Source organism: Geotrypetes seraphini, chromosome 7 (genome assembly GCF_902459505.1).
Source record: "Geotrypetes seraphini chromosome 7, aGeoSer1.1, whole genome shotgun sequence".
Taxonomy (NCBI): domain Eukaryota; kingdom Metazoa; phylum Chordata; class Amphibia; order Gymnophiona; family Dermophiidae; genus Geotrypetes; species Geotrypetes seraphini.
In genome coordinates this window covers 149,074,422-149,099,420 of record NC_047090.1, presented here as the reverse complement: position 1 = coordinate 149,099,420, position 24,999 = coordinate 149,074,422, and the positions used below count along the sequence as shown (strand labels likewise).

Genomic DNA, 24,999 nt, shown 5'->3' with positions numbered 1-24,999 from the left:
TGTTGTGTGAGAAGAGGTTCCTTACCTCTTGTTCTTGCTAGGCTGGAGCTGTCGCAATGCTCTCTTGGGTGCAGTGTGCGGGACGGAGAGTCGGCCGCTGGAGTAGTGATGTTTCTCTTGGCCGGTAATTTGTTGACTCTATGTTGTGTCGTTTCGCAACGTCGCCTTAGCTGGTGCGCCGTTGGAGCTTTTCTTTAAAATATCCTCGTCTCGGGGGAGGGTCGGAGCGGGGCTCAAACGCGCGCCTTGTTGGTGCTGGCTGGGCTGGCTCGGCAAGTATTGGTACAAAAAGTCTGCTATATGCCAAGCTGTATATTAGAATATGTTGCCGATAGGAAAAGAACATTTCTTACTAGTAAGATTAACGTAATGGCCCAGAAAGTACAAAAAAGTCACCGCAGTAAAAGTTCAGCTGCTTCCTTTCAAGGTAATTCCCTCCATGCCTCACATTTACAGCTCGTCTTTGCGTGAAGAGCATATACAGACCATCTACAGGCAAAGAAGATGGTCTGCGCATGTGTTGGGATCGCTCTTCAGCGATTCGTGTAGTCAGTTAGGGGTGTGCCTCGGATTGCAATAATTTGCAAGTGGACGTGTCATGAATCAGTCCCACGGATCGGATCAGATTCGTGGGCTTAGTGAATCTAGCCCTTAGTCCAGTGATTTTCCCACTTGTTTTGTTCCTTCAGAAAAAATGGAATGAAAAAAGTGGAAAATCGCTGGACTAAATGTATAGCCTTTGATGGAGACTAGCCCAACTTTGTTGGTTGGGCTGTGAACCCAGGAGACACTGTTTAAGAGTGGACTCTAATAGAGACTACAATTCCTTTGCAAGTAACTGAACTATAAGTTACCTTCTCCTTGTTTTGAGTTATACAGGGTGCCCCAAAAACACTCCTTGATTTTAAATGGTTACAAAACCAAAATTTATTGGAATATTCTTTCACCTTTGAGGCTACAGTTTCATCAACTCATAAAGTTTCATATAGTATCTGTTGATTATGTACACTGGATGTGCCCCTCCCTCCTGTTACTTGGCAAACATCGATGTGATAATCGAGCTCGGACCAGACTCTGGCAAGATTGCGTTTATAGCTTCAGTGATGGATTCACAGAAACACAGAATTTGACGGCAGAATAGGGCCATCGGCCCAACAAGTCTTCCCACTCGAAGAACCCTCCCCCCTAAGCACTTCCTCGAAGTGAACTCACATGTTTATCCCATTTTTTCTTAAAATCGAGCACATTGCTGGCCACAACTACCTGAAGTGGAAGATCATTCCAACGATCAACCACCCTTTCGGTGAAGAAATACTTCCTAATGTCACCGTGAAATCTCCCACCCTTGATTCTTAATGGATGCCCTCTTGTTTCAGTAGGTCCTGTAAAGAAAAAGATCTTCCTCCACTTCAGTACAGCCAGTAACATATTTGAACATCTCTAGCATGTCTCCCCTCTCTCTGCGTTCCTCGAGAGAGTATAGCTGCAACTTACTTAGACGTTCTTCATATGGGAGATCCTTGAGTCCTGAGACCATCCTAGTGGCCATTCGCTGAACCGACTCCATTCTCAGCACATCCTTTTGATAATGTGGCCTCCAAAATTGAACACAATATTCCAGATGAGGTCTCACCATGGACCTGTACAAGGGCATTACAACTTCAAGCTTTCAGCTGACAAAACTTTTTCGAATGCAACCCAGCATTTGAATAGCCTTGGATGAGGCTTTCTCCACCTGATTGGCAGTCTTCATATCTTCACTAATGATTACTCCTAGGTCCCGTTCTGCCACAGTTCTTGTTTAGGTCTCTCCATTCAGGGTGTAAGTTCTGCATGGGTTTCCACTGCCAAGGTGCATAACCTTACACTTTTTGGCATTAAAGCTCAGTTGCCATATTGTGGACCATTGTTCCAGTAAAAGTAGGTCCTGCGTCATAGTGTCGGGCACGGTGCCCTTGCCCACTACGTTGCACAGTTTAGCATCATCTGCAAATGATGCAATTTTACCTCAAAGTCCCTGAGGCAGGTCTCATACAAAGATATTAAATAGGATTGGACACAGGACCGAGCCCTGCGGCACTCCACTGATCACTTCCGACGTTTTGGAGGGAGTACCATTTACCACCACCCTCTGAAGCCTACCACTGAGCCAGTCTTTAACCCATGCAGTCAATGTTTCTCCAAGTCCCAACGAACTCATCTTGTTCAATAACCTACGGTGTGGGACACTATCAAAAGCCTTACTGAAGTCCAAATACATGACATCCAGGGACTCTCCCATATCTAGCTTTTTTGTTACCCAGTCAAAGAAGCTGATTAGATTGGATTGGCAGGACTTTCCCTTGGTAAATCCATGCTGATAGGGATCCCATAGTTGCGGGTAGTGGAGGTACGTACACTCTGTCTTTCACGTACCCCCAAAGGAAAAAATCACAAACAATAATATCCGATGATCTCAGGGGCCACTTGAGGAACACCTGGTCATTTTGTCGCATTGCATTGTTTGAAGGGTCTAACTTCTGCACCAATTGCAGCTTATAAGGGTGAAAGTTCAAAGATTGTGTAAGATCTTGCTAACCGTGCTTTTGGGGACTTGTATTTACTGTCATCTTGTTTATAAACATATTCCAATAAGTTTTGATTTTGTAACCATTTAAAATCAAGGAGCGTTTTTGTTGGCACCCTGTACATTAAAGATTGTTTAAGAATTGAGAGTCATTCTGCTGATGTTTATATTCCTACACTAGAAAAAACAAGGAAGGCAACCAAGTCACATCAAGGTCTGCGTGGGGGAAGCTCAGAGTGCCAAACTTGGCTCACCACTTACAAGCCGAATACAGTGTAACATGTCAAAAAGCATGTCACACTGTATAATGTTGTAGGGCGCTCTCAGTGTGAACCCTCAGTGATAGGAGCACAGCTCCGACACTTCACTTCTGGGTCAAGGCGATAAGCCTCCACCCGCACACCATCATCGAGCGCCCTGTGTGTGCAAGAATCAAACCAATCAACAATCAAAGTGAGTAAATGAAACTCAACACAAACCACCTGAGCGACCCCCACACAAACCCTGCCAGCCAAACCCCCTCAAAAAGCATGCACAAAATCACAAACAAAATCAAAAACCATACCAAAAAGTGAAAAACATATCCAAAAATAAGCAATACTTATCCAAAACTGTCACACAAACGGAAAAATCGCGCCAGGAGGAAAGGTTCAACCGCGCTGGTTTCGGGAGGAGCCCTTCTTCAGGAACCTGGCCTCCAACAGAACACGAGCACGGTGCTCGCCTTGACCCAGAAGTGAAGTGTCGGAGCTGTGCTCCTATCACTGAGGGTTCACACTGAGAGCGCCCTACAACATTATACAGTGTGACATGCTTTTTGACATGTTACACTGTATTCGGCTTGTAAGTGGTGAGCCAAGTTTGGCACTCTGAGCTTCCCCCACGCAGACCTTGATGTGACTTGGTTGCCTTCCTTGTTTTTTCTAGTGTAGGATTTGTTTGGAAAATTAGGAGTGTATTGTTGTGGATGTTTATATTCCGACAGTACTGGATTTAAACTGCCTGATAATCCCCAGAGAAAGATCAGATCAGTGATGAGGCTTGCTGAACCATTACATTGCATGTTGTTTGACAAGCACAGTGGGTGGAGAAACCAATAATGAATGGTATTTTTTTCTACAGGTCATGTTTCTTGGTGAGCTGGAGGAAATTTTGGATGTGATTGAACCTTCACAGTTTGTTAAAATTCAGGAACCATTGTTTAAACAAATTTCCAAGTGTGTCTCTAGTCCTCACTTTCAGGTCTGTGGGTTATTTCATGATCTTTCTTATTGTGCTTTATTTGTCATCCACTTCTTGATAGTTGTTTAGATGAATGAAATGTCCAATTTTACCTCAGGATGGAAAGCCTTTTGCATGTACTGAAGCCATTTAACTACTGACTTGTTGAATGTATAGATAAAAATAAAAAAGGGACAAAGAGTAATGAGAAATCTTGAGCCTCTGCTCTGCCACTGGTTCTCTTGAAAAGTTGCATTATATCTCTGTACCTTTTTTTCTTATATTCTTTTGGTTCTGCTAACAATGGGGTCAGTATTCAAAGGGAGTTGTACATTGGCCACTGGGTAGCTAACACAACTCACTTATCCATACATTTTCAAAAGAATAAATAATATCTAGATCACCGGTCTCAAACTTGCAGCTGGGGGTCCGCATGCAGCCCCCTGGCTGCTATTTTACGGCCTGCGGTCTAGTACCCAAACTCGCAATCTGGGCAACTGCAACTGGGCAACCCAATCCCGCAATCTGGGCAACTGCCTACTGCCATCGCGTATGCCAGGACTCCTGTCTTCGCATATCTGCCGGATACGCGACGGCAGAAATTCCAGCTTGCGTGACGGCAGCAGGCAGTTGCAAGTCAGCTGACGCCAGCGCAATCTCGCACACTGGGTAGGAAGAGAAGCTCTGACGTCGGCTTCATATGCCGGGACTCCTGCATTCGCGTATCCGGCAGATACGCGAAGGCAGGAGTCCTGGCATATGATACGGCTGCAGGAAGTTGCTAGTCAGCTGATGCTGACGCCGGAGTTTCTCTTCCTGCCCAGTGTGCTCCAGGTACTGCTGGAAAAGGGGAGCAGGGAAGGGAGAAGGGGTACTGCTGGACAAGGGGAGCAGGGAAGGGAGAAGGGGTACTGCTGGACCTGGCAGAAATGGAAGGAAAGGAAAGGTGCTACACACTGGAGGGAAGGGTGAGATAGTGCATGGGGAGAGAGCATGTTGAGTTGCGGGGTGCAAAGGAGGGATGCCACTGAGGGAAGAGGCAAGGACAGAAAGAGAAAGTGTGTAGGAGGCAGAAAGTGTTGAACTCATGGAGAGGGCAAGATGAATGGGGAGGACAGAAAGGAGGGAAAGAGAAAAGTAACACTGGGGAGGGGGGGGGAGGACAGAGAGTGAAAAGTTGGACTCATGGAGGGAGAGAGAGAGAGATGTTTGGTTGAGGGAAGGAGGATCAGAGGAGAAGCATGCAGGAGGAAGAGAGAAAAAAATGTTTGGTGGAAAGAAGGGAGAAATGTTGGACTGGGAGGGGAGCCAGAAAGGAGGAAGGGAAGGAAGATGGACTGCAGGAGGCAGAAAGGAGGAAGGAAAAAAGAATGTTACACTGGAGTGGAAGGTGAGAGATGTCAGACCATGGAAATAGGGAGGGAAGGAGAGAGAGATAGGAAGGGAAGGTAAGACATGGAAATGTAGATTTTGAGAAGAAAGCAGAGAAAAGGGAAAAATTGAATGTTAAGTTAATGGCAAAGATGGATGCAAGGCAGAACGTGAAGATGGAGAGAAAAACAGTCAAAGGACAAGAAGGCCCTGGAAACATAGTTAAAAGCACAGAAAAATGAAGTTGGCAGACAACAAAAGTAGGAAAAATATTTTATTTTCAATATAGTGATTGAAATGAGTCAGTTCTGAGAGAGGAAAGATGTTAAACTTTAACTGTGAGGGCCACAGAAAAAAATAGTTAATGTCTTATTAAAGAAATGACAGCTTTGCATGAGGTAAAACTCTTTATATATCTTTCCTTTAACAGTTAAAGGAAAGATTTATAAACTATAAAGAGTTTTACCTCATGCAAAATTGTCATTTCTTTAATAAGACATTAACTATTTTTTTCTGCGGCCCTCCAAGTACCTACAAATCCAAAATGTGGCCCTGCAAAAGGTTTCAGTTTGAGACCACTGATCTAGATATTTGAGAGAATCAAGGTTAGGACAGAAGGTGGTGATATTCAACTACTAAATATAAATAATTTTATATGTGTAGATCAGGGCTGCCCAAGTCCGGTCTTCGAGATCTACTGGCAGGCCAGGTTTTCAGGATATCCACAATGAATATGCAGGAGAAAGATTTGCCTGCACTGCCTTCTCGGTATGCAAATCTCTCTCATGCATATTCATTATGGATATCCTGAAAACCTGGCCTGCCAGTAGATCTCGAGGACCGGACTTGGGCAGCCCTGGTGTAGATGCTTTGAACAGTGTGGGTCCTGTCATTGCACCATCCATATTCTCAGTTCCTTTACCTATATGGATAGCTTTGCTGAATATATGGATTAAGTCAATGACCATACCAGCTGAATATTAATGCCAGTGTTTTTCTTCCTCTCCTTAAAGCTGCTGTTATCATTCTTAACTGTGGTACCCACATGAATATTTAGTTCCTAAAATCTGTTATGATCATAAGGCTTGTTTGGAACCAGCTCAAATAACATGTTTAAAAGAAAGAAAGGGAGAAAAAATTTTGAATATGTAGCTTGTGATGCATTGGATGCGAGTTTTCTCAGTATTCATCTGACCAAGGAGGCGCATGTTTATTATAAAGCCTTTGCAGACTTAAATAGTACAAGATGCACAAAAGTTTGGAATAAAAAAATTCAAATGGAATAGATTGCAAAGAATATGGAGTTAAAAATAAAACATTATAATATGAACATAGTCTAAAAAATGATAAAAGAACCTATGTAGTACCTGGGGAGAGAAATTTTCAAAGCCCACCGTGTCTGTAGCTCTGCAATACATATGCATTTTCCTGCATTTGAAGAACATTTCCTGGAAAAGGGAAAAAGGCTGGGAGTGCAATACACTTTTGTATTGTCTTAGTGAAAAAATGTACCACAACTAAAAGAGGCATCTTGTGTTTGGGGATACTTTGTTCTTGGGTCGGTTACAAAGTCCATAAAAGAAGAACTGCCATACTGAATCTGACCAAAGGTGCATCAAGCCCAGAGTTCTGTTTCTAAAAGAGGACAATCCAGATCACAAATATCTGACAGTATATTGTATAGATTCCATGCTACCTACTCACAGGAATAAGCAGTGGCTCTCCCCAGGTTAGTAATGGTTTATGGAATTTTCCCCAAGAACTTTCCTCCTTTTCTAAACCCATATCCTCTAACTTCAAATTTACGGAAATTGTTAAGGGAAAGAATATATTTACTCCAATTTTTAAAAAATGTGCTTATTTAGTAACATCATGTTACTCTTGGTCTTTGTACTTTTTGAGAGAGTAAACAACCAATTTATGTTTACCATTGTACTGTATGCATATTTTTATAGACCTTTATCATTTCTCCCTTCAGTTGTCTCTCCTCCAAGCTAATCTCTTTAGCCTTCTTCCTTCATAAGTAAGTTGTTCCATCCTCAATCATTTTGCTCACACTTCTCTATACATTTTCTAGTTCCTCTACATATTTTTGAGATGTAGCAAACAAAATGGCACACAGTACTTAAGGGTTGGTCACAACATGGAGCAATAAAGAGACATTATCCCAGGACGAGCAGGCAGCATAATCTCACACATGGGTGACATCACCGATGGAGCCCCGGTACAGACACTTGAAAAGTGAATCGCAACTTTAAGCTTAGAAAGTTCACGATTAGCCCACACTGCGCATGTGCGAGTGCCTTCCTGCCCGACAGCGCACAGTCCCTCAGTTTTCTAGTTTCCACGAAGCTAGAAAGATGCGTTTTTCAACACCTGTTGAATTTTTTTCTCTCGCTTGCCTTCCAGCTCTCATGGATTCTGCCTTTTTTCACAGTTCTTTCGGTTTTCCCTTTTTTTATCCATATAAAATAATTTTTAAAAATCCCTTTTTATCTTTTTCCTTTGCCGTCGCGGGCTTTGGCCCAGCGGGGCTTTATGGACTCTTTTCATCATTGAGTTTGATTTCTCAACTGCTGTCTTCCTGTCCATGTCCCACCCGCCGACGGGTTTCAGAAAGTGTGGTCGCTGTACTCGGGCCATTTCTGTCACCGACACTCACCGCTGGTGCTTGCAGTGTCTTGAACCCAAGCACCGTCCCGACTCCTGCTCCCAAAAATCAGTTGCTTCAACAAAAGCAGCTCTTTGGCGCCGCAATGGAAGCGGAGTCCAGTTCATCTCCGGCACTGTCCGTACCGACCAAGATGACACAGAGGGTGGATCTACGAACTTTGACTCCAGTGTCATAATTCACCATGTCTCTGGGTAAGCCGGTTAAAAAGCCTTCCACTACCCCTTCCGGGATGCAGGTCCAAGTTGCAGTGAGTCAAGTCCTGCCGATCTCGCGTAAGTGCCGCAAATGCACGGCTCCGATATCTGTGAGTGCCTCCTCTTCGGCCTCATCATCCCTGGACTGTGTTGACCAGCCATCCGTACAGGCCAAAAAGAAGCAAACGGTACCGGCACTCTCCCTTAAGCAGAAAATTGACAACCTGCTTCGGGAGGAGTTAGGAGATCACTTTACCCTCTTGGCGCTGGCTCACCTATTGGCAAGCACGGCACCAACTCTCCAGGAGCCGGTCTGGTCTGAGTTGCTCACGGCACCGACCACTTCTCTCACTGCTACTCCACCAGAGCAAACATCCTCGACACAGGACTCGAGCATTCCACTTTGGCACCAGTCCTTCTCGGCTACATCTCTAGAGGCTACTCTGGCACAGTCGGGCAAAGTCTCTCGTAAATCTAAACATTTGAAGATCTCGACACCGAGCCATCAACACCGATCCATCATTCTCTTTTCAGAGATTCAGATTTATTGGGGGGATACTGAGCCTGAATTGCCATCTACTACCGATGTGGACTCGTCTGCTTCTGGGTCACCTCGAAGTTCACCTATCAGGGCCTCTTCTCCTTCAGAAAAACTTTCTTTTTCCAAATTTTTGAGACAGATGGCACATGACCTGGATGTTTCTTTGGAAGCTGATTCCAAATACAGCAAAGAGTATTTGGAAACACTTGATTATTATTTTCCTCCTCAGGAAATGTTAAAGCTTCCACTCCAAGCCATTCTGAGGGAAACTTTCTATAAAAACCTGGAGACATCTCTCTCTATGCCTAAATGTTTGCAATCTCTTTATAAGGTGGTACCCTAGCCTGGCTTTGATAAGCCTCAATTGCTCCATGGGTCTCTTGAATCCACTTTGAAGAAATCCTTTGGGGCAAGTGTGTATGTGTCCGTTCCTCCTGGTAGAGAGGGTAGGACAATGGACAAATTTGGCAGACGTCTGTGCCAAAACTCAATGTTGGCAAACAGAGCATCCAATTATACCTTTTTCTTTTCCTGTTACATGAAGTATCTTATTAAACAAATTTCATCATTTCAGCAATATGTGCCTTCACGTAAAGCCAACAAATTTCAATCTCTGGTCTCTACCTCTCTGCAACTTCGAAAGTACATGATGAGATTTGTTTGACACTTTCGAACTCTCATCTCGAGCAGCAGCAATGTCGGTGGCGATGAGACATCTGGCATGGTTATGTGTTTCAGACCTTGACATTAACCACGTCAGACCTTGACATTAAGACCGTCTGGCCAATGCTCCATGCCTTGGTGATGAGCTTTTTGGAGCCTCCACTGACACTGACACCCAAATGCTTTCTGCTCATGAAACCAGATGGGATGTGCTAGTTAAGCCCAAAAAGAAGCCTTCACCTGCTTAGCCTTTTAAGCCTGCTTCTTCTTATCAACACAGATATACTGCCAAGCCTACTCCTTGGGCACCTCCCTAGCCTCGTAGACAGTGACAGCAGCCACGTCGACAACTTAAACAACCGGCTCATCAAAAACCTGCATAGCCTTTTTGACGTGCTCCTTCAGAGCATAGCCAACATTTCTCTGCTACTTTCTTTGCCTCAACCCATAGGGGGATGTCTTCAGATTTACATCAATCGCTGGGAGCTCATTATATTGGATCTTTGGGTCCTCAGCATCATTCATCAAGGGTATATTCTTTATTTTCACACCCTTTCTCTGGACCATCCTCCAAAAGAGTCTGCTTTAAATCCAACGTAGTCCTAAGAACATAAGAATTGCCACTGCTGGGTCAGACCAGAGATCCATCGTGCCCAACAGTCTGCTCATGCGGCGGCCCTCTGGTCAAAGACCAGTGCCCTAACTGAGACTAGCCCTACCTGCGTACGTTCCGGTTCAGCAGGAATTTGTCTAACTTTGTCTTGAATCCCTGAAGGATGTTTTCCCCTATGACAGACTCCGGAAGAGCGTTCCAGTTTTCTACCACTCTCTGGGTGAAGAAGAACTTCCTTACGCTTGTACGGAATCTATCCCCTTTCAATTTTAGAGTGCCCTTTCATTCTATCTCTACCTTGGAGAGGGTAAACAACGTGTCCTTATCTACTAAGTCTATTCCCTTCAGTACCTTGAATGTTTCAATCATGTCCCCTCTCAATCTCCTTTGGCCTACTACATCGATTGGACAAAGCCTCATAGAACATCTCCCCAACTCTTCATCTCATTTGATCCTAACAAGTTGGGTCATCCTGTAACCAAAAGGACAATTTGCGAAAAATTGCAAAGGGACTTGGACAAATTAGGGGAATGGGCAGAGAGATGGCAGATGAAGTTCAATGTTGAGAAGTGTAAAGTATTGCATGTGGGAATCAGAAACCCGAGGCACAGCTATACGATGGGAGGGATGTTATTGAATGAGAGTAACCAAGAAAGGGACTTGGGGGTAATGGTGGACATGACAATGAAGCCGACGGCACAGTGCGCAGCGGCCGCTAAGAGAGCGAATAGAATGCTAGGTATAATCAAGAAGGGTATTACAACAAGAACAAAAGAAGTTATCCTGCCGCTGTACCGGGCAATGGTGCGTCCGCATCTTGAGTACTGCGTCCAGTATTGGTCACCATACCTTAAGAAGGATATGGCGTTACTCGAGAGAGTTCAGAGGAGAGCGACACGACTGATTAAGGGGATGGAAAGCCTTTCATACACTGAGAGATTGAAGAAACTGGGTCTCTTTTCCCTGGAGAAGAGAAGACTTAGAGGGGATATGATAGAGACTTACAAGATCATGAAGGGCATAGAGAGAGTAGAGAGGGACAGATTCTTCAAACTTTCAGAAAATAAAAAAACAAGAGGGCATTCGGAAAAGTTGAAAGGGGACAGATTCAAAACGAATGCTAGGAAGTTCTTCTTTACCCAACGTGTGGTGGACACCTGGAATGCGCTTCCAGAGGACGTTATAGGGCAGCGAACGGTACTGGGGTTTAAGAAAGGATTGGACAATTTCCTGCTGGAAAAGGGGATAGAGGGGTATAGATAAAGGATTACTGTACAGGTCCTGGACCTGGTGGGCCGCCACGTGAGCGGACTGCTGGGCGCGATGGACCTCAGGTCTGACCCAGCGGAGGCATTTCTTATGTTCTTAATTTCCAACTGGTTGGCTGCCTGTACCTCATGTGTGAGAATATCTGCCTGCCTGCTGTCCCTGAATAACACCTGTTAATGGTAGGTAACTATGCTTTATGGTATTCTGTATTTTATTCTCTGTCTGTCCTAATAAGTCAGCATTCTGTTTTTTAGCCACCACTGCATTCTGAGTCAAAGATTTCAATATATTCTCTTAAGTTATTTTCTTAGGTGTTGATTTCTAATATAGAACCTGTTATCATATTGCTTTAGTTTAGAGTATTCTTAGCTAAGTGCTTCACTTTGTACATGTCCATGTTAAAATTCATCTTCCACTTCAAGTTTTATAGGCTGTCTTTTTTCTTCTTTTAATATAAGGTCCCTATATTATGTTTAGTCACTTAAAGAATCTTGGAATCTCTAATGAGGACTTGAGAATGATAGAATTGTTTGATTTCCTGAAGTTTGATTTGGTGTTTTCCTTAGATTTGTGATTTTATTTCTGTCAATCTTTCTGTTCAAGATGATTATGCTTGGAAATGTATTTTGGAAATTTAAATAAAGAAAAAAAAAAAAAAGAACCTGTTATCATATTGCTAGAGTTTAGAGTATTCTTAGCTAAGTGCTTCACTTTGTACATGTCCATGTTAAAATTCATCTTCCACTTCAAGTTTTACATACAGGGTCCTTCTGCAATTTCTCAAAATTGGCTTGAGATTTAACAATTCTGAATAATTTTGTCTCTTCTGTTAATTTGATCACCTCCGTTATTCTCTTTTCCAAGTTAATTTGATCACCTCCGTTATTCTCTTTTGCAAGTTAAATATCAATCCCAGTACAGATCTTTCTCTACTGAGAAAATTGACTATTTAACTCTACTCTCTATGTTCTTTCTTTAACAACAGGACAATGCTTCTTATCTTGTGACTTTTAATTTCCTCAGGAACCTCTCATGAGGGACTTCCTGAAATGCCTTCTGAAAATCCAGATTAAGATGACTGATATAATTTATCTTAACACACAGAAAAATATCTTTGAGGCAAGAGTAGAAAAAAACCCAGAAAATATATAAACAGCAATTACTCAAGATGATCTGTTGCTGCTATGCAGTCCTCTTGTGGATTTCTCCTGAAGACGCAAATTGTAAAACAGAGTACTCTTTTCAAGATACAGTGTGCAGTATTTGATTACTAAGAGGAGGAATGGCCGATTTTGCTTTTAAGATAAGTGCTGGATTTTTTTCCTGCATCTTTATGAATTTGGAAGAGAGAGTGTTACTATTTTTTTCTGATCTGCCCCGAAGGTGGTTTCAGACTGTTTTGATGAATTGAAACTGTTGAGTGGAGTTTTTTGACTTATGATTAAGCTGCATTTGCTGTTTTTTAGCTTACGCTATATTAAGCTTATGCTATATTAGTTTTGTGTAGGATGTACTGAGGTCTTTTTCTCCACTTTTTGTGCTAAAATTGTAGGTTCAGTCTGTTCCCTTTCTGCATAAGAGAGTATTTCCTGTTTATATATTTTCTGATATATTTTATCTACATGTCTGTTCATGACTAAAAGCCAACAAAAAAGCAGATTAAATCAGGCATCAATTTTCTTGGTTAATTTATATCGGTTCTGTCCTATTAAACCATGACTACCTCCATGTTGAATTATTTTATTCTTTATAATAGTGCCTACCAGTTTTCTCAGCACTAATATCATGCTCACTTGTCTGTAGTTTCCTAGGTTGCCCTTAGAATTCTTTTTTATTTTAAAATTGGTATCAAGTTATCTTCCATCCAAACTTTAGCTACTGTAAAGCATTTTAGGTTATGAATTATTAATAGGTCAGCAATTTCATTTTTGAGCCTTTCAGTTCTCTGTGATGTATGCCATCCAGTTTAGGTGATTTACTACTCATGGGTTGTTTGATTTTTTATTTTTTTTTCTGTTATATCTTCCCATTGAAAAGATCAAACAGCAGAACTACCATACATTTACTATATGCCCTCTCTACCCCATCTACTGTTCATCCTCTCTCTGCCCCTTCCATCCACTGTCCGCCCTCTCTACCCTTTCTATCCAGTGTCTGCCCTCTCTCTCTTCCATAAGGCATCTTCCCTCTTTCTATGTCCCTTCAACAAACTGTGTATCCTGTGCCCCTTCTCTCCTTTGTACATGATTCATTTCAGCTTTACCCCCTCTCCATTTTCTGTCTCCACCCCTATGCTCTGGCATCTCTCTCTTCTCCTTTCCTTCCTTCCCATTCCACCCCATGGTCTGGCATCTCTATCTCCTTTCCTCTCCCCATGCCCTGGCATCTCTCTCCTCTCCTATCTCTCCGTGCTCTGGCACCTCCTCTTCTTCCTTTCCCTCTGGTCTAGCATTTGTCTCCTTAGTTTCCCTCCCCCCATGCCCTGGCATCCCTCCCCTTGGTATCTCCTTTCCTTTCCCTCCCTCCCATGGACTTGGCATCTCTCGTTCCTCTCCTCTCCCTTCCCTGGTCTTCCTTCTCCCGAGTTGAATGCCTCCCTCCCTGCACTATCTCCTGCCGCCGACCCCCTAGTCAGCAAGCGACTTTGTCCATGCTTCTGGGCTCTAACACTGTGCTTGCCAGCTTTGCTTCTCCTCCCTCCCCCCTCATGACGTAACTTCCGGTTTCGTCGGAGAAGGGTCGGGAAGCTGGCAAACACAGCGTTAGAGCCCAGAGCATGGGCAAAGCCGCTTGCAGGCTATGGCAGGAGATAGGGCAGCTACCCTGATTGCTCTCGCCTAATGTTGGGCAATTTTTGGGAGGCCATGGCCCCTTTGGCCCCCCCTGTTCCGATGCCTATGAGTGAATGTGAAAGTGGAATAATGTGTAATGATAAAAACCAGAGATATTTTAACTACAAAAGATTTAAATGAGAATCAGCATTAATTTACTTTGCCAAAACAAAAAAAGAACTTAATTGTTACTCATTAATGACTCAAGTTTTCAATGGGAGATCATAAACTGAACTCCACTAAATTCTTTCTTTTAATCAGTAAGGATGTGAGAAATTTAAATGAAATGGAAATCCCTTCTCTTTAAAGCCTGCTCACGGTCTTTTCTAGTTCTTTTTGTGGAGTGAAAGGTTATATATTGATGAATACCACAGAGATACTTTGAATGAAAACAGTTTAGATAAAAATCAACATGAATTGATTTGTAATTGAAAGATTAAGTCACTAAGGAGAAACAATTAAGTTTATTTTTGTTTCAGCAAAGTAAACATGCTGATTTTTATCTAAACTGTTTTCATTCAAAGTGTCTCTGTGGCTTTCATCCATATACATCCTTTCACTCCACAAAAAGCACTAGAAAAGACCGTGAGCAGGTTTTAAAGAGAAGGGATTTCCATTTCATTTAAATTTGTCACATTCTTACTGATTAAGAGATAATTTAGATAAGATTTATTTCTATATTTATTTATGCCTTATTTAAAGAGGTGCAGCACCAGAACCCCTGACGAAGCCTCTGCTATTGGTGAAACTGAGGCCCCGTTGGGTTTGAGAGGAAGTGCTGGCATTCAGGCGCACCGTTTTTCACAAACAAAATAAGTGTTTCTTCATTAAAATGGGGATATCTGCTATATCGCTCGATGACCCAGGGAGTCTGCTCCCCGACTTGCCCCTATACTCTCGCTTTCTGTGGGCATTCTGTTGCGGGCTAGCCCTTGTGGATTCTATTGTTGGTTTACTGTTCCCCTTCCCAGCCTGTTTATAACCTTGTCTTATGACTTTTGTGCCTTGTTATGGCTTTGGCTGCATTATCAATAAAAATTATTTCCCCCCCCCAAAAAAAAAAAAATTAGCGTTTTATCTCTTCATAAAAAATGTAAATTAAAAGAATGCTAATTGGGAGTTTTTTGACCAATGATTGAGATTTGACCTCATTCAAGAACTAGAAAAATTACAGGTTCTAATTTTTAAGGTCTCTGAGGTCTTTTCTCGCACATACAAAAATATAGACATATTTGTCACTGTATGCAGTTTCAAAATCAGATCTGCATTGTATTTTACCTTGTGACAGGTTCAAGCCCAAAGCTGCTCCTTGTGACCTTGGGCAAGTCACTTTAACACTCCATTGCCCCAGATACATTAGATTGTGAACCCACCAGGACAGATAGGGAGAAATACTTGAGTACCTGAATATAAACTACTTAGGCTATAAGTGGTCCATAAATACTAAAACAATAAATAAAAATAAACATAGATAGATAGTGTTTCCCCTTTCATAGCCATACTGTGAATGTCTTCAATTAAATCTGTCTGCTGCTTCTGCCTGTGTGGAAGGCCTATATATCACAGCTAGAGCTGCCTGATTTAGGAAAAAAAATTTTAATTCGATTCAGCCTATTGAATCGATTTTTTGATTCAATTTTCCTGCCCAATTGGGCATTTTTATTTTTTTTTTCCCCAAACATCCTGGTGGGTTTATTTTATAGCCTCTTCACCCCTTTTATAGCCTCTTTACCCCCTTTGCCCTCTTCTACCCACACTGGCGCTGTGGTGTAAACAAAAAAGACTTTTCCTCTCTCTTTTAAATCCTAGCTCATGTTTGCGGTCTAACCCCAACTCTGACAGGATAACATATTTCAAATTTGGCATATTGTAATCACAAAACAGAAAATAAAATCATTTTCCTACCTTGGTTTGGTGATTTCATGAGTTTGTGGTTGCACTTCCTTCTGACTGTGCATCCAATCTTTCTTTCTTCATTCAGGCCCAACAATTATCCCTTTCTATTCCCTACCTCCTTTCTGTGTCCCAAGTTACTGCCCCCTTCCTCCCTCTCTCCTTCCTTTCTATGTAAGTTAGTGCCCCCTTCTCTCCTTCCTTCCTTCGTAAGTTAGTGCCCCCTTCCCTCCCTCCTTGTTTCCTTCCTTTGTAAGTTAGTGCCCCTTTCCTCCCTCCTTCCTATATAAGTTAGTGCCCCTTCCTTCCCTGCTTCCTTCTTTCCTATGTAAGTTAGTGCCCTCTTCCTTCCTTCCCCCCCTGCCATGCTAAAACCCGCCATCAATTCCTCCTCTCCCCCCCCCCCCCGGTCCATTGCTCGCCGCAACTCCAGGAAGGTAAGGGTCAGCATGCAGCGATTGCACGCCACCGGCCCACAAGCCTTCCCCTGACGTCAATTCTGACGTCGGAGAGAAGGTCCAGGCCAGCCGGCAGCGTGTAATCGCTGCACGCTGGTCCTTCCCTTCATGGAGTTGCGGTGGCGAGCAGGTGGGGAGCAGCAGCGGAGGGCGGTCAACGGTCAGCCTGCATACCCCCAACGAGCGGTGAGAAACCCTGAGTCACCGAATCTGCTAGGCCGATATTTTTTTTTATTTTTTTAAATAAATTGATTTGAATTGATTCACCCAAAGTGAATCGGTAAATCGATTTGAATGGATTCACCCAAAGTGAATCGGTAAATCGATTTGAATTGAGTCACCCAAAGTGAATCGATTGGAATTGGAAATCAGGCAGCACTAATAACAGTGTAAATAGGTTTCCCATTTCCTCTTTCTATAGTAGCCCACAATGCCTTTCAGGTCTATAGCTTTAATATTGATCTTTAACATATAATGCTATTCCTCCATTTCTTCCTTTTATGTCCTTCCTGAATACAGTCTCTTCTCAAGCTCCAGCAGGTGGTGTACTTGGCCAAGAAAAGAGGCTTTAGATTTCTTCTCAGTTCTATCTCTGGTTGTTTGCTGGACTGAGGGGGCCTGCGGTGATCTCCTTGGTTTCAGGGGTGCTACACTCTGGTGGCCTGAGTTCCCCCCCCCTTCCTCCACCTCCCCATTTTTTTTTAAGAGGTACCTCAGCTGCTTTGCTTTCTGCCCTGGTGCACTGACAGCTGCTTGAAGAGCCTGTAGGGGTCTGCATGTTTGTTTTGGAGGGGAGGGAATACCTTTGTGTGCTCTTCAACTGCCTTGATGATAATAAAGTGTCCATTTGTGGGAGCGTTAGAGCCAAAATTTGGGGCAAGATTGCTTCCTTTCTGTTTCCTGGATAATTTAAGCCGTTTTGTCTTTGTTAAGGGCTTCCTGTTTGCTCTTACCAGCTCTCCTGTGATGGTGCATCTTCCTTTCGTTTTCTTCCACGATAAGTGGGGATCATCTCTGGAAGTGCTCTTCCTGCTTCCTTCGGAGAATTGACAGTCTGGCACCTGCAAGTTATGTCTAGCTAAGCCAGAGGCTGCCAGTATACAAGAAACGTTATTAACTCTGGCAGGGGATTCCTCTAACCACGAAGATACCTTTACTGCTGCGGTAGCAGGAGGTTTGGTAATGGCAACTCCTCCTATGGCTAGAACCACAACCATTTTGACGATGGCTTAAGACACTGTAGTTCTGGATTGGCCTCCTCACCTCAAGCTGACTGCAGCTCCTGTACAGAACCAGGCTCCTCTCCCTTTAGCAAGTCCCTCAGTGGGGTGTTTTTTTCCAAATTTTGTGCTAACAATGTATAGAGCATTTTGTACGTAATCTTCAGATGTCTCTCGAATTTGATGTGTTCTGGTGGACCTGTGGCTGCTCCTACCTCTCTGGCATCCTAGCCTCCTCCTCTTAAGTGACAACATTTGTTCTGGGAGGAAGAAGGATGATGATTTGGGGTCTGATGATGAAAAGGAGTGCTCTGGAAATGTTCTTTTCTTTCTAGGGCTGGAGGATTCAGACACACCTGAGAGTTGGATAGCGAAGCCACCTGTGGGTAAAGATTCCTCAGTAGTGTGTATTTTTCACAGGGAGGAGCTCCAATTTCATTGACTAGGTGGTGTTGGTCATGCGCTTTGAGGAGGAACCCAAGGAGACTCTGTGTATGGTAGATCCGCTTCTTAAGGGGATTTGTAAGGTTACCAAGACCTTTCCTATGCATCAAGATATCAGGGATGTGATTCGGGCATAGTGGAAATCCCTGGACGCCCCTTTTTAGCTGGCTTGGTCTATGGTGTACCTATATCCTATCTCTGAGTCGGACAAGGAGACCTTGTGGCCACCTATTGCAGATGCTGTAGTCTTAGCTGTCACTATGATGTATGATCTTTTGTGTTCTTATGCCAAAACTATGGCATTAGGCATTGCGGCCAGGAGGTCCTTAGGCTGGTTGGCAGATTCCGCTTCTAAATCTCAGCTATGTTTCTATTCAAAGGTTCTTTTTTTTGTTTGGTGAGGAATTGGATAAGCTGTTAAAGAGTTTGGGCAATTCCAAAGTTCCTCAGTTGCCGGAATATGGGCCTATGCTGGTTAGCAGAGGTAGTTCAGTCTTTGTGAGGTGCATCATTATAGGCCTGGTAAGGGAGCCCCCCCAGAGGTTGGTATTTTTAGTGGACACAGTCCTCTTGATTCTGGCAATATCACTCTGCCTCCTCTTGCCTCTCCCAATTAGGGTGTTTGGGTCTTTCCCCTAGTACTGGTAGGTGCAAGGCTGCGAGAATTCTATCAGGAGTTGTGCCAAATAATTTTGGATCAGTGTGTGTTGGAGGTGCAATATGTATAAGTTGGAATTCTCTCGATCTCTGACAGATGACTTTCTTGCGTATCTTTTTTGGCCTCCTGGAAAAGGGAGCAGCTCGGCAAAAATTGCAGGAAGACCTTAGAAAATTGGAAGACTGGGCAACCGAATGACAGATGAAATTCACTGTGAATAAAAAAGATTTATCTGGTCTTGCTTGTTTTTTACAACTTTGTGGTAGGCAAGGCAGTTTGTCCTTTCAGGCAATATGATGGTAGTGTATGTGAGCAGGCAAGGCTAGCTTTGCATGAGGCGGCAGTATTGATAGAGTGGACAGAAGCTCACCTTCAGGACCTGTTGGCAATGCATATCAGTAGGGTGGAAAATGTTAAGACAGATTATCTCAGCTGCCATGTTCTAAATCCAGGGTGATCTGAAATGGGCCCCCAATGGTGGAACTCATTACCACAATACATTAAAGATGAAAAGGATCTTACCTCTTTTAAAAAATCCTTAATCTTATCTTTTTAAAGATGCTTTTAACCTTTAAATTTTAGATAAGATCAATGTTCTCAGGTTTTTTTTATCTTTTCTGTTCCCCATTGTTTTTTTCCTTTTTTGTTTATTTCCTCTAAGAAAAATTGTAACTTTACCCCCCTTCCACCCTAACTCATGTTAGTCTTATTGTCAAGAATTATGTTATCTGGTTTGTCTTTTTTGTAACTTACTTCTTTTTTAAAATTTTGTACATCGCTTAGTAAATCGAATAAGCGATTCATCAAATATTAATAATAAACTTGAAACTTGATCTGATGGCTACTTTTTGCAATACCAAGACCCCACAGTTTTTCAGTTGCTGCAAAGATTGCTGAGCGGAAGCTTTGGATGCACTGGTTCTGACTTGGCCAATGGAGGGGCTTCTGTATGTTTTTTCTCCATGGCCCCTAACTAGCAGAGTTCTCCTTCGCACCAGCTACCATATCAGCCTTGTGATTCTGGTGGCTCTGCATTGGCCTTATCAGTCCTGATAAAGGAGACCTAGTCCATCGTTGAGTGGTAGACTCCCTCTACATCTTCCTTTATGATTCCTTCTTGACTCAGGGTGAGAAGGGAAGTGCTAACCTTCTTATAAACTGACCTCGCAACAACCCATTTGCTGTATATAATATAGGTTTATTAGCAATAGACAAAAGTCAGTTTACATGGAATAATAGTACAGCACATTCACCCAACGGGTGGTGGACACCTGGAATGCGCTTCCAGAGGGTGTGATAGGACAGAGTACGGTATTAGGGTTCAAGAAGGGATTGGACAATTTTCTGAAGGAAAAGGGGATAGAGGGGTACAGATAGAGGACTACTACACAGGTCCTAGACCTGTTGAGCCGCCACGCAAGCGTACTGCTGGGTGCGATGGACCTCTGGTCTGACCCAGCAGAGGCACTTCTTATGTTCTACATTGAGCCAATGGATAAAATACAAAGTGGCCTGCTCTGATATGTATCCATCCTAAAGTCTAAGGCAACCGGTATGCTACTTATATACTTTTAGTTCAATAGCCTAGAGTAGCACCCAGTTACAGATTATATACTCACTTTCCATTGGTTTGTTACATTCATCATTTATATTGGTTGTACTGGTTGTATGGTCTACATACTTATCACGGAGCCATATTGAAGCATGATGTCACTTAGTGTCAAAATCTGACCTATGTCCTAACAATGCATTCCTAATACTAAGTTCAATAATTTCTGAGAGTTGGCCCCCTCCCTTACTGAGCTTGATTGTTGATTGTCAGCATTTCTGATAACTTTTGGTAGGACACTTTGATTGGGTTTGTCTTCAGGAAAATCTCAAAATGTCCAAGGCTGCTACCGTCAGCAGATAACCAATGTTGTAATAGTCAGCAGATGCTTGCCAGCTTTTTGTGGCAAAGATGAATCTCTTACAGAGCATATTGTTTCTTGCTGACAGGGAAAGATATAATTGTTTAGAAACTAGAATTCAATAGCACAATGTCTCTCTTCAAAATATAATTTTTGGGGTCTCATAGAAGTCTTCACCTACATTTTCATGAAGGTCTTACTCCTGATTCTTCCTCAAGGATCCCATTTGTCTGTTTAATCTAGCTCCTTTTTGTCTTGTAGCTTGGCTCTTGAGAGGACCTGTTTGGCCAGTTGATTTCTACCCTTTTGGGCTCTAGAAGGCTGTCCACATCTTGTGTTTATGTCTTTATTTGGCGTTTGTTCAAGGAATGGTGTGGTTCTCAATCTGTAGCCCTTTTTCTGGCATCTTTGCACATAGTTTGGATTTTCTGCAAGGCTGTTTGGAGAAGGGCCTGGCCTGATCTTCGTTGCGAGTTCAGGTGGCAACCCTGGCAGCTTTCAGGAGAATAGTTCAAGGAAAGCACCTGACTGCTCATCCAAATGTTGTCCATCTTTTGTGGGTGATAGCCTTCTCTGCTCTCCTGTTTGCTCTCCGATGCTCGCCTGGGACCTTATTCTGGTCTTGCCTTTGGTTGGGCCTCCATTTGAGCCCTTGAAGAGCTGTACTCTTAAGGATCTCACCTTGAAAATGATATTTTTTGTGGCTATCACGTTGGCATGGCATGTTTTGAAGTTAGACCTTTTCTTGTCAGACTTCCTTTCTCAAGTTTTCTAGGGAGTATCCCATTCTCTCTTTCCTTTCCAAGTTTGTCACTCCTTTCCATGTTAGACAGTGTCCCTTTTGGTGCTGGGTGATTGGGACAGCTCTTCTGACCAGCAGCAGTTGCGCAAATTGGATGTCTGGCAGGTGTTGCATATATATATTTGAAGGATGAAACTCTCAAGTTCGCTTCATCTAATATAATAAAGCCCTAAGCGTGCATGTGCTCCCGTTTTCTGTGCGCTGTAGGGCACTGCAGGTAGGAGTGCGCATGTGCGAGAATCCCCCGAGGCGGATGTCGGCTGTGGCAGCTGGCGGCGGCTGCAGGCCACAACGGAAGATGACGTGATGGAAAGTGGCAGCGAGCCACAGTGTCTCCAGCGACCGTGTCAAGTCTTACTCACTGCTTTTACAAAATCTTCTATTCCAAGAACCTCTTTAACATGCTCCCAGTGGGCTTCTCCTCCTTCAGCTGGTATGAGTCATAGATAGTTCCAAACATCCATCTTTCTTCCCTTCTCTGCTTAACAGACAGCTTTTATAGAATGATTTGGAAGGTTCTGGAACTGACCTACCCTGGAATCCCATGGCTTGCTCAGCATTCCTCCCTATAGGCCAGGGGTGTCAAAGTCCCTCCTCGAGGGCCGTAATCCAGTCGGGTTTTCAGGATTTCCCCAATGAATATGCATTGAAAGCAGTGCATGCACATAGATCTCATGCATATTCATTGGGGAAATCCTGAAAACCCGACTGGATTCCGGCCCTCGAGGACCGACTTTGACACCTGTGCTATAGGCATTCTCATTTGCTGAGGGCTAATGGAACCTTTTCTCATTCCCCTTCCAAATGAGAATCCAGCCCATGATTTCCATCTATCTAATATAATAAAGCCCTAAGCGCGCATGCGCACTCCCACCTGCATGCACCCGTTTTCCGTGCACTGTAGGGCACCGCAGGTAGGAGTGCGCATGCGCGAGAATCCCCCGAGGCGGTTGTCGGTTGCGGCAGCTGTTGGTGGCTGCAGGCCGCGACGTAAGATGATGCGATGGAAAGTGGCAGCGAGCCACAGTGTCTTCAGCGACCGTGTCCCTGCCTCTCTGTTTCTGGGCTGTGTTGGGAAAGGATGGGCTGAGGACAGGGCTAGAAGAGGAAAGAGAAGCGCCTGATCCGGCAAGTAACTCAGCTGATGGAGAAGCCAGGGAGACAGAAAGAAAGGTGTGTGGGGGGGGGACAATAGAGAGGATAAGAGAGAGAGAAAAAAAAGAGACTGAACTGAAGGATAAGAAGGGAAATTAAGATACAGAGGAAGGGATAGAGAGAATATTGTAATCACATCATATGTCATATCTAATATAATAAAGCCCTAAGTGCGTATGCGCACTCCCACCTGCGTGCTCCCATTTTCCGTGCGCTGTAGGGACCCGCAGGCAGGAATGAGCATGCGCGCGGCAGCTCTTGTCACCTGAAGGATAAAAACCCCCAGAGCTCGCTGTGGGTCCTGAAAACCTTCCGATTCAAGCAGCGTCTGCAGCACTCTACACACGTTGCTTCGGGGGCCTTCTACTGCCCTGATTTGCTGGGCAGTAGAAGGCCCCGAAGCAGCTTGTGTAGAGTGCTGCAGACGCTGCTGGAATCGGAAGGTTTGTCGGGATGAAAATGAAGGGAGGGGGGGAAGGGACTAAGGGAGCCGGCCAGACCGCAGGAAGGGAAAGGGGGGTAGGGGAAATGCTGCTGCTGCACAAGGAAGTGGTGTGGGGGGAGGGAAATGGAGGGGGAGAGAATGCTGCTGTGGCTGCTGCACAGGGAAGTAGTGAGAGAGAATGCTACTGCATAGGAGGCAGGGAGAGAGACAGATAGATAGAAAGAAAAGAAGAAAGACACAGGGGCAGGGAGTGACACAGAAAGACAGACAGACAAAGGGGGTCCAGGGAGAGAGACAGACAGCTGGAGGGAGATAGAGACAGAAGGATACTATTGCTCTCTGGGTTAAGAAAACAATTTCTTAATTTTCCTGTATTTTGTTATCTTTAGTAACAAAAATCAATAAAGTATAATAAGAAAACAATTTATTCCATATATATGTTGAAGAAAAAGTTGGTACCTGCTTTCCTCAAGGCTCCTTCGACAAGGGGGCAGGCGGCTTTCTGGGAGGAACAGTCATTGGTGCCCCTGTTGGATATTTGTAGAGTAATTATTTGGTAGTCTCTGCATTGATTTGTGCAGCACTATTGGATGGATGTTCATGAGCCACAGGATTTGGGCTTTGTGGAGCAATTTCTTCAGTCGGGGCTCCAGAGGTTGTTCGCCCCCCTTCCCCCCCCCCAATAATGGTCACTGATTTGGTACTTCCCATTCATCTGTGCTGGTCTGGAAGCATGCTATAAAAGGAGAAAATAGGTTTTATTTACTAATTTTTTCTTTTAGTCCCTCCATATTACATAGAAACATGATGTCAGATAAAGGCCAAATGGTCCATCTAGTTTGTCCATTATCTCTTTCTCTCTCTGGCACAGGACCTACCCAAAGTTAGCATCAGTGCTTAGGAGGAGTTTGAAAGTTGGTGTGGTATCTTTGTTTTTTTCTTTTCAAGGGAGGGAGGACTAGTAGTTTCTTCTTATTTTTTTTTTCTTCCATGGGATGGTGAAATAGAGTGATATTTCTTTTGTAGTGGGGAGTTGGCATTTCTTTCTGTGCAGCAGCATCTGGTCGATTGGACTATCAAGGGGACCTTTATTACTAAAACGGATGTTAGGGCCTTGAGCTTCCACATTATGAAAAAAACCCCCAAACAAACAAAAAAGAAATAGTGATTCTGTAGGGGCAGATTGGTGGTCTTGGGTATTCGAAGTCTAGGGGGACTGTACAGCCCACTTATCTTAGAAGTCATCTAATCTCAGTCTCTAGCTGCTGGTAGAGGTGTTTAAACCCGTTCGTCGGATATGGTCTGCAGGACTAAAAGAGAGAAAGCTAGCAGGTAAAATCCCAAATCATCCTCAGTGGACAAGTTTGCAAGACGCGTTATTCCAGGAAAATTAACAGCACCTCCATAAATAATGCTAACATGTCTCCTGGGAACCTTGGCCTGCTAACATAGGAGCCAGTGCTCCCAGAGACCAGTTTGGGGGCAGAATGGGAGAGGATGGTACCTTCTCCCCACCACTATCTCAATTCTTAGTGCAAGAATTCTGTGGTGGCATAGTAATGAGGGGCATACTGTCCCTGAGTGCTCCCAATTCCTTTGTCCAAAGTCTCACCGTCACCCACCATCTGTGTTCCTCCTCCCCCTGGAGAATTAGAACAATCAGTTGTTGCTCCTGCCCTAGAAGCTCCATTAATCATAGTCAATGCGCTACTGCTAGGAAAGACTCCCAAATAAGGGACATAAATAATAAGGCCTTAAATCCCTATCCTAACCAATAGTTTGTGAAACAATGCTCATGGTTTAGTTACAGGGAGAGTGGGCAATTTTCAAATGGCTATTTATTTTTTTTCAGTGGTTAAATCCCCAGAAGTCACCCTAGAAGTGCTCTGGGATTTGGTGGTGAACTTGGGTAATTCTTTAAACCCCCAAATAAAAAATCTGGACAGAGAAATTAAAGAACAGAAAGGAGAAATTAATTCCTTAAAACAAGATATATCTTTGTTAAAAGTAGGAACTCAGAAGATAAATAAAGAATTAACATCAGCAAAAAATAATCAAGACCAATTGGTTA

The 24,999-nt window shown here is 43.6% G+C and overlaps 1 protein-coding gene across 2 annotated transcripts in view; it reads left to right on the top strand.

Annotated features, from left to right (window-relative positions):
* The window catches only part of PPP2R5E (protein phosphatase 2 regulatory subunit B'epsilon), a 274,354-nt gene that overhangs the window by 230,656 nt on the left and 18,699 nt on the right, over positions 1-24,999 (top strand). For both annotated transcript variants that reach the window (XM_033953140.1, XM_033953139.1), the window contains exon 11: positions 3,689-3,808. In XM_033953140.1, coding sequence (XP_033809031.1) covers positions 3,689-3,808 — 120 coding nt within the window. The remainder of the gene's footprint in view (positions 1-3,688; positions 3,809-24,999) is intronic.